This window comes from Sebastes umbrosus, chromosome 6 (assembly GCF_015220745.1).
Source record: "Sebastes umbrosus isolate fSebUmb1 chromosome 6, fSebUmb1.pri, whole genome shotgun sequence".
NCBI lineage: Eukaryota > Metazoa > Chordata > Actinopteri > Perciformes > Sebastidae > Sebastes > Sebastes umbrosus.
This window is the reverse complement of record NC_051274.1, coordinates 31,390,691-31,401,024: the sequence shown is the minus strand read 5'-3', so window position 1 is coordinate 31,401,024 and position 10,334 is coordinate 31,390,691. Positions and strand designations below refer to the sequence as shown.

Here is a 10,334-nt window from a genome sequence, read left to right as displayed (position 1 = left end):
TACAACCTCTGAAAGACAGAACAGTGTCGGTCGGATTTTGAAGGAGTTAACCTAACCATTTGGAAGTACCTCCACGGCCCACTAGGTGGCGCTCTGAGGCCCACCAGTGGTTGAGAATAGCTGGTATAGAGTACTGTTAAAAGACAAATAAGAGATATGTTCAAAGGCCCAGTAAAAGGCAAGTAAATGGACTTTTGAGTAGATTGTTTTGTCATCTGCGGCTCTGGAGGACTTAAGATTTCAGATTTGATCAAATATACAGACATGTCTTTGTATACGAACTGCATTTTTCACTTATCAGACTGAACAAAAGAATCATTTTCTTCTGCACGTACAGTCGATAAGAGGAACAAAGAAGCCATGATTTTACCCTCATTATGACTTCAATGAACACTTTCTCCCCCCACCAGCCCCCTCCAGGATGCCCAGCGTGAGGCCTTATCTGAAGACAAGCCGCCAGTCTGGGCCGTTTCTCATCTCCGAGCTTCAACTTAATTATGGAGGAAAAAGAAGGAAAACTTTTCACTGTTTAAAATATCTTTAATGGTTCAGTTGGTATAGGATTTTGGAAGCATTAAGTCAAGACATGGTCAGCAGCCATACAAAACGAAAACCAACTAATCAATGTCGACTGAGAGGAAAATAAAATACAAAAGCAACACAAAAAAAAAAAGGACAATTAGGCAACGTCAGGTCATCACAGTAAAAAGATACATCGATCGTAGTCGAACTCAACAGCATGCTGAAAATCAAAACCGGTAGTTCAATGATCATACACACACACACGCACACTCAAACACACATTCATCCACAACTTGAACGAAGGCTGCAGAACAACCCTGATAGGTAAAATGTACAGTAAGACGCCTTTTAGAGAGAGAGAGAGAGAAAACAATGCATAGACAAATAAAGAATGTTTTAAAACAAAAGTAAACATAAAAAAGACAAATGTCTTCGTCATAGGCGGACAGCGTGATAGATCTGTTGGCTGATTACATCGCAATGATTGCTGAGGACATTCAAATAGAAGTTATTGCCAACAACAAATAATGGATAATAACACTTTACCCATACAAAAAGAAAAAACGATTTTTTTTTTCTGAAACATTTCTTTAAACGTCAAGAATGTACAAACGATGGTCAATGTTGCCGAGGCGTCGAAGATCCTCGGCCGAATGAACATTATAAACCACGAGGCGGACATGCTTGGCTTCAAAACATTACGTTACAGTCATTTTAAAGTTATACAAGTTAACAAACTGTACTTAAAACACATTAAATATTGAGCATGTCACTAGAAAAACATGTCGGTTGTTAACAAATATCCATTTGAGCTATTCCAGTCCAGTCAATTAACACAGATACTTTTTGAAGGAATAAAAACGTGGTTACAAAGTTGTTTTTTTATCCATTAAACCAAACATAAAATCTCTGCCCTAAATATCAAAATGTATTTTTTTTTTGTTGAAAATATCCCATTGATAATAGTGCAAGAGATACAGTACAGTCAGAAACAGCACACAGCTCTTACGTTTGGCTTCGTACAGGTAGTTAGAAATTAGAGTTTGTGTGATTTTTAGTGTGAACAAAAGAGCCACTGCGGATGAAACTATCTACTGGTTCTCCATCTTTAACGATGCGTTCGAGGACGTCAATTCAGTAAACAATAAATTACAACTACAGCTCGTCTCTTATCAATTTAAATCATTATGTTAATGTTATCTTACAGATAAAAAAAACAAAACAAAAAATACAATTGGCACAATCGATTCATTATTGTATTTTCCCCAACTATCTGTACAATAAAAAAAAAAGGTTTTACATGTCACAAGAACCCAAAACCAGTGTTTGTTTGGGGGAGAATGTGTACACCTGTGTTTCGTGTGATTACATCTGCTAGTGTCTTTAATTCGTACACCTTCCCTCGAGAGGAAAAGCGTTGTTGCACTCTCAACAGCCTATTGTTCAAAATAAAGCAGCAGAAGAACAAGAGGGGCCTCATTTAGAAAACGCTGCGTAGATTTCGTCGAGGAGAAAACTGCAAAAATACCCTCGCGGTCGGGTCACCGGCCTCGCCGTCCTGCCCGGTTAACTCCCATAATTAAACATGACGTGATTAATGACAGGCCTGTTGTGAGTGTCAACACACACATCAATCAGCCTGTCACTCTAATATTTGGATGTGGACAAAAGAGATCTTGAGTCAGATTTAACCGTTTGGTGTTTGTTAGTATTTCTGGTTTGACCAATAACAGACAATCAGCGAGTCGCGGCAGCAGTGAGCGCTGCATCATCAGAAAGTCAAATTATTCTAATTAATAAAAAGTAGAGGTAAAGAAAAAGCCAGAGGTCAGAGGTCACCGGAGCTCACTGGACTTGATGAGCGTCTACAACTGACTTCCTGCTGCAAGGAGGTGATAAATAAACAGCCCAGAATTTGATATGAAATGAAATCAAAAGGAACAGTGTGGAACATTTAGGAGGATCTGTTGGCAGAAATGTAATATAATATTAATAACTATGTTTTCTTTTAGTTTATCACCACCTGAAAATAAAAAACTGTTGTGTTTTCGTTACCTTAGAATGAGCCGTTTATTGGTGCCTTCAAATTGCTTGTGTTTACAACGTGGGAAGTCAGGTACACAAGTGGTTAAGTCGTGAAGAGCGCCGCTGCTGAGCAACAGAAATATTAGCGTTACTGTCGGCGTCTCGAAGCCACAGAGGCCAACAATTTGGTAAGCTAGCAAGTGGGCAACATAATTCAATAAATGCATGACAGAGGAAAAAGATGGGGCCGTTGGGAATATCAACATTTTCCTCAGACATATTATAAAATTATGAAGAAAATAATATACGACTAAAATTACAATATATTCACTTATTATGCGCCGAAAAATTAACTTCCATGGCCTCCGCCATTTCTGACAACGTCAACAAACACGTCACAACTTCCACTTACGATGTCGTGAATACATTAAGAGAGGGAGGTTGGGGGCGGGGGTTTCGTTCATATGGACTCAAATCGTGAACACGGTAAACACGACCGCATTTGAAGGCACCAAAAATCGACATACGGAGCGGGCGCTGCCATGTTTCTACAGTAGCCCAGAACGGACAAACCGAAGACGCCTCCAGATCCGACGCACTGCACCTTTTAATTGTCTGAGAAGAGTTATAAATATCTTATTTGACTACTTTGCCTTCAGCATGCAGATTCTAGCAGATGTGTCGACGCTCTCCAGAATCATCTGCGTGGGAGATGGCCATCTTTCACGCCTCTTTTTATACACACCATGTGTTTATAAATGAGGCCCCTTGTGTGACAGAATACAAAAGCCTTTATAACACAACAGCTAAATCAAAAACAAATTTCAGCCCCATTAGGGTAAGCAGAAATAATTAAAAAATCTCTCCCCTAACATGATCAATCATCACACTCGCTGCTTGACCAAAACTATATTTCTCTTTGCTTCAATCAGCTGCTGACTGGTCACTTCCTCCGGTAGCCACAGCAGATATAACACGTAACACTGCCTAACGTCTCAACACAGACAAAATAATACAAAATAAACCCACCCACAAAAAAAAAAAGAAAACTACATTTGATATTCATCCACACAATCTGCGAGTGTTTTCACCGACTGCCTTGTTGCCGAGGCTTCAGCCCACAGTGAAGCACTGGAGTGCATCTCAGGTAATGGTGTGCCAGCTGGTACGAGGAGGAGTCGGGGATGGAAGAGGCTGGGAGGGGGGGGGGAGAGCGAGGCAGCCACCTCCTGGTGTCTCTTCCCCTCCTCTTCTGTCCCTCCCGGGCGCCCCCTCCTCTCCTGAGCTCATCAGTGTCGCGTTTGTGGAGTCGCTGTGGATCACGTGCGGGGCGGGACGGGGGGCGGGGAGGGATGCAGTGGGAGCGGGGCCCAGGGTCACTGTCTCCGATCCTCCGTCTCTGACCGTGAGAACGCCATCACCACGTCCTCTGCACCTGAGAAACCAACAGCAGAACGTCAGGCAAGTCCTCCAAACAAGTGCAAGTTGTATTTAAATAACACACAGACAGTGATATGAACCCAACAGGCTCTTCTGAAACAGAAAGCAACGTGACAAAAACATCAGAAATGGGCATAATTAGAAACCTAATATACTGTAACTATTGTAGATGTTGGGAAGGAAGGTTTTTAAATGGATAGATCGGGTGTTTTGAAGTGGGGTTGTATGACGTACTTATCCATAGTCAGTGTATTACCTACAGTAGATGACAGTCGGCAAGCAGTTACCACACAGAAGCAAAGCAATATACTGCTGTGGACGAGGTCGGAAAACCTCTTTTAGACACCTAAAAGAAAGGCCCACCTAATCAATATCAGTTTAAGTGTACGCTATATTTAGAATATTTTCACCGGTTTTCCTTGCAGTCAAACAGCCCAACGGGGAACTGAAGCCGTTGTATCCATCTCTGCTCTCGCCAAAGCCACCAGACTGGAAACCATGACTGTATAGCCGTCTCATGGCAAGAAAAAACGGCGAAAATATTCTAAATATAGCCTGCACTTAAACTGATATTCATTTTTTTTTTGGTGGGCCTTTCTTTTAGGTGGCTAAAATACATTTTGTTGCCCCCGTCCACAGCAGTACATTGCTTTGCTTCCATGCGCTAACTCCTGTCTGTTTCTCCAAACTGGGAGCGTGCCGACCGTCATCTACTGTAGGTAATACACTGACTATGGATAAGTACCTCATATAACCCCACTTCAAAACTAACTAGAACTATCACTTTAACTATTAGGACTTTTAAGAAATTTAAACATGCACTATCTGGCGCACTTTACACTCACTTTACACTATACATCCTATATACCACTTTATTGCTGACTGCACATATGTACATATTACATTTATTTATTTATTTATTTATTGTACATACTACATTTATTTATTGACGGACTGTACACACTATGTTCACCCATTCACTCTGTATCTTTTATATCTCTATTATTGTCTTTAGAATTTTTGTATACCTTTACCTCTCCTGTGATTCACTCTGTTTGCTGATGTTGCTGCTTTGACACCTGAATTTCCCTCCGGGGATTAATAAAGGTCCATCTTATCTTATCTTATCTTATCTTAAGGAGAATTAAGTGTTATTAGAGGCCAAAATCTGATTCATATAAACCAAACATCCGGAAATGACGAATGTGTGTGTTCTTATCGACTTTTAATTTCAATGTGTCAAAGAGGATAAATCAAGACATAAGGTGACTTTTTATTCACTAAATGTGTTTGGTGAGTTCATTAGTTTGAGATTGTGACAAATGACGTGTTAATATCTAGCACAGAAGACATATATTTACTTCTGTGACTAACTGGAAATGTCTCATCTCTTTGCTTTACATCGATACCAGGTGTGACCGGTAATGGGCGGTTGAACAAACACTCACATTGACAGAAACACACAGAAGAGATCTGCATTCAGACGTATCCGTAAGAGTCATCAGGTGATATGAAATGTGTCGCAAGTAATCAACTGGGATCAGCATTCGGTCCCGTACAACCAGGCTCAGGGACAGCTTCATCCCTCAGGCCATAAGACTGCTGAACTCCTGAGCTCATCACTTGTCACTTTACCATTATATACTTTACATACTATTTACTTCTCTATACATACTACATTCCTCTCTACACCTCTCTAGAAATATTTTTAGTACTCATTATTACATACTGCATTCCTGTTTACACCTTTGTGTACATACTGTGTATTACTTCTCTTCATGCATATACATATTACATATGCGTGTGCTTGTGTTTGGGGCGAGGGCCCAAGACAAAAATTGCACTGGGGCCAATCACAATTATGCTACGTTGCTGCCCTAGACAGTGTCTTTAGCCCACTAACGTTAGCTAACGCTAGCTAAGCAGTGTTCATTTAGCTGACGGTACTTGTTTCACCATGTCAGGTTAACGTTAGGCAGCTGAGAACTGCTCAGGATCTTCCTGAACTGCTCAGGATCTTCCTGAACTGCTAGACATCGTTGTCAAAAGTAACATTACATAGAAAGTAAAGGTAAAAGTAGAAAATTGTACACTTCTTATGACAGCTTGCATTCAAACATGCGTGCGTATTGTAGTGAGATGCCACTGCAGTAATGAAGACTTCTAGTATATTAAGCCAGATTTGTTTATAGCCACCTGTTGTGGAAAGCCGCCGCCTGCCATCACGGCGCCCTGACGGGAGATACTGTAACTAATGGAGTGACCCCCGCTGACAGCAGCATCCTGTTTGGCCATGATAACACTTAGATCTGAGGCTTCAATGCCATTCAATCTCCTCTGCTGTTGCAGCTCAGGCTGCGAGGCACAAGATCGTCGGCGAGTAAACAACACTAGATCCCGGCTGATGATATTAACCTCGCTAAGCTGTGGGGAAAAAGAATCAATGGGCCCACAGAAAAAGAGACTGGAATGATCTACAGCACACAGGGTCGGATTTCCTTCTTCTCCTTTTGTGCCTCTTTCACTTTTTACCAAGTTAATGAGGACAAACCGATAATTACTGCCTCGTATGGGTTGAGTCAACTAATGGGTCCTGCCAGCTATACAATGAGACTTTGTCAGCTGGCTTCTGTTTAACAAGGAATCACTCATTAGTCCGTTGCCAACTGCGATTCATCAAGTCATTTGGGCCTGCCTACACCTGCTGAGACTCTCTGATAAATGAATATACATTTTCCAATTCTGTTTAAGTAAGAATGAATAAAATACAAAAACAGTTTTCATATTAGGCCTCATTTTTTTGGCAAGGACTGAAGTTTCAATTTGAGCAATTCAGTGGAGTAGACCGTCTGAAAAGAGAGAGGGAAACGCTTCTGCCAGATGAAGCAGAATCCCTCTTGCACTGTCATGCTCGGCAGCCTGGTGAAATGCATTTGCTTCTTGGTAATGGTACAAAATTGATTGAGACTCCAAAGTACATACAGCAACATCTCGAGTCTACTCAAACCCCTTAATTAAAAACTCTTAAAGCTGACGGGGCAAATAGGTGCCACAGCGTACAAGCACTGAAATAAAAACATTTGACAAGCTACGATCACATAAATATCATCAACACCGAGTCCCACACCTTTTGGATTTCATACACCTCGTGCGTGTCTGCTATAACCAACCCTCTTCACCACAGCCCTCAAGTGCTTGTTAGATTTAATTATTGTGGAGATGTGAAAGTAGGCCAGGGAGGGACTGTGAGCTTCCACATGTATTTGGCACAAAGGGCGGACCCTCCTCATCAGACGGCGCAGGATTTTGTGTTTTGTTTGGGGAGGATGATGATTAGCATGTTTCTGTGCTGCATTCAGGTCATCCTGATCTCAGTAACATCCAGATTTTTGGGGGAGGTTGCCTTTTGATATGAAGTTTCTCTTGAAAGCTCATTGGCCAACCAAATGAGGTTACGGCAAAGAAAAAGCCGAAAGCAGCACCAGGAGAGGGAACTAGAGACAGACTGATGAAAAAATACTGGCACAGACCACAGACTGTATATAAGAAGTGGACGTAGTCACCGTGACGTCACTCATTGGTTTGTGGACTGCCGTTTTGAAGCCTCGAGTTTGGCATTTTGGTCGTCGTCATCTCGTTTTTTTTTTTTAACCAGAAGTGACACGAGAGGGTGGAGCTAAGTACAGATTGAAAACCGAGACGCGTCACCAGCAAAACCATTGTTTTCCTATGGTACTGCGTGGGTTTTAGACACAAAAGTTCAAATATTCTCAGCTTTTCGGCGCCAGACAAGGAGTCACACCGCTCATCAATGTCACACTTGACCCAGGCAGCCAATCAAATTAAGGAAGAGACAGACTTTACCACTTCCTGACAGTCTGAATCATGCTGTGGTTGTGTGAAGGAGTTCACCCTCGTGTAACGGACAGTTCAGAGGAAGGACATGTTGTCAGACGCTGTGCAACTTGAGCCCAATGACCAACAGAAATGCTCTCAAAATACATCCACAGAGCCGGCTGGGCTATATCTGTTTTTACTTTGCCTGAGAGTCATGTGCGGGCCTCGCCCTGCCACAAACACACACAAACAAGCTCTAGCCAACACAATGGAGACGTCAGGTCCCTCAAAGCTGTTGCCTAGCGACAGATAAAAATCAGACCGCATCAGTGGATGGCAGGCCGCTGCTGCCGATGAGCAAACGGCTTTGAGTTGGTTGGGATGCGGCTCCGTGTCCGGCCCGTCCCTCCACCGTGCACTGATCCCCTCCTCAGCCAGCCTGGTGGGGGCGAACAGAGCGGCTCCGGACGGTGGATTATATAAATAACAGCAGCACCAGGCATGTCATCCGATTTGTTCGCCATAAATACTGAGTGGAAGAAAATCCCCCTCAAATGGTATTTACAGGAAAAACAACATGGAGGTAAAAGTAGAACTGTTTCAATATAAAGTCAAAGAGTGTTTCAAATAAAAGAAATCTGTTTCCAGTGCTAAAACAATTATTCTGTAGGTTGAACGACTGAACCTGGTTCTGGTCAGAAATGTCTGAAAGACTATATTTGGGTTTTGTCCTGTTGGCCAGAAAAAAACAAGCAATTTGGGAGGAAGGGCACTTTTTAATATTTTCTGATATGTAATAGACAAAACAATAAATCGATTAATGGAAATAAACACCAGAGTAATGAATAAATAATCATTAGTTGCATCTAAGGCTGTGTAAAGCTCATGATACGGGGGTTACAATTCAATATATTGCAATATATTACGATACCTATTATATCTTCTCATGCACTGATTTGTTTAAACTGAACATCCAATCAGAGCGGTTTCTCTCACCGACGAGCCCCGCCGCCGATTCAACATGCTGAATCGGTCGAATAAACTCCAACATGGGCAGACTAGAGCCGACGATGCGGGACACACCGATGGTCCCAAACTGTCCGACGGCCGACTGTCGGCTTGTTTATGTGAGGGGCTTAACATCCAACATCATAGGCCTACTTTGAGAGGGCACATACACTGAGAGGGCGTATCTCTTAGCAAATGAAATAAAGTACTGACTGAGTTAATCTTTGTAAACTATTAATTAAAAATGAATAGTGTTTTTGAGACAACGTCTATTCACCTGAACTAATTCACAAGCAAACAGTCTTTCTTCACACTTCTGAGAGACTATAAATCAATATATGGTTGAGAAAAGGTAGCCTGAAATTAACTAAAAACACACACTGAAGCCTCTATGGATAAGAAAGCTGTGAAATTAACCCAACGGGAGTTTGTTTGAAGTTAAAGGCGCCGTGCTGCTTCACTCCAGTCCCTCCAGTCTGAATAAGCAGAGAGAAGCAGCAGCCATAATGATGATGACTCCAGTGTTGCAGTGATGAAGCAGCGAGTTATTAGTCGGAGCAGCAACATCATTTGAGGTCACGATCTGTGCAGGGTCAGCTGACATGGGATTCCCTCCACCCCCACATTGAAAATGACAGCAGGGGTGGGTTAAGAAGCACGACACACACAACAGGAGAGTGTGTGTGGTCCGGCTCAACATGTTGACATCAACACACACAGTGATCTGCTATTACAGAGTCACATCACTGAACAAGTCCCTTCACTTGTCTCTTTCTTTTTAACGCAGCATACATCTAATTTTATTTTCCTTTTACATTACTTTCTTACGACGGAGTATTAGGGCCATATTGAGGGGGGAAAAAATCTGATATTTTGAGAATAAAGTCATAATATTACGAGAAAAATGTTGGAATTTAATGAGAATTAAGTCATACTATTTCAAGAAAAAAAAGTCGTAATATGAGGATAAAGTCATAACTTTATGAGAAAAAAAGTCGTAGTATTGCGAGAATAAAGTCATAAGTTTACGAGACTCGTGGGTACCCATTGAACCCATTTTCATTCTCATGTCTTGAGGTCAGAGGTCAAGGGACCCCTCGCTAAAATTTAGCTTACATTGGAGCAACATTTACGACAAGCTAGTATGACATGGTTGGTACTAATGGATTCCTTAGATTTTGTATATGCGTTAAAGAAATGAATGGCGTTAATATGAATTTGCGTTGAAGAGTTATTATCGCGGTAACTTTGACAGCCCTAGTATTAACACATTTAGGATAGAGATGAGAGCGTATTTAAGGAGAAACGCCTCTGTGTTTCATGAGTTGAGTCAGGTAGACGTGGCATTTCATAAATCTGAGCCTCTGATTCATGCTGCGGTGACGAACGAGATAAAGAAAGAATTGATCTGCCCTGGCCCGAGTCACCAAACAAAGGCGGGACCTTATTCAGCTTTCACATGAAAAGGTGAGTTTACGTCATACCAGGATTGTAACACCGGA

General features: G+C 41.8%; 1 protein-coding gene across 1 annotated transcript in view; it reads right to left on the bottom strand.

Annotated features, from left to right (window-relative positions):
• Nucleotides 1–519: 519 nt before the first annotated feature.
• Nucleotides 520–10,334, bottom strand: part of ctnnbip1 (catenin, beta interacting protein 1) — a 32,452-nt gene continuing 22,637 nt past the window's right edge. The window contains exon 4 of the mRNA XM_037772545.1: nucleotides 520–3,982. Within this exon, the coding sequence (XP_037628473.1) occupies nucleotides 3,924–3,982 (59 nt within the window). The 3' untranslated portion in view covers nucleotides 520–3,923. The remainder of the gene's footprint in view (nucleotides 3,983–10,334) is intronic.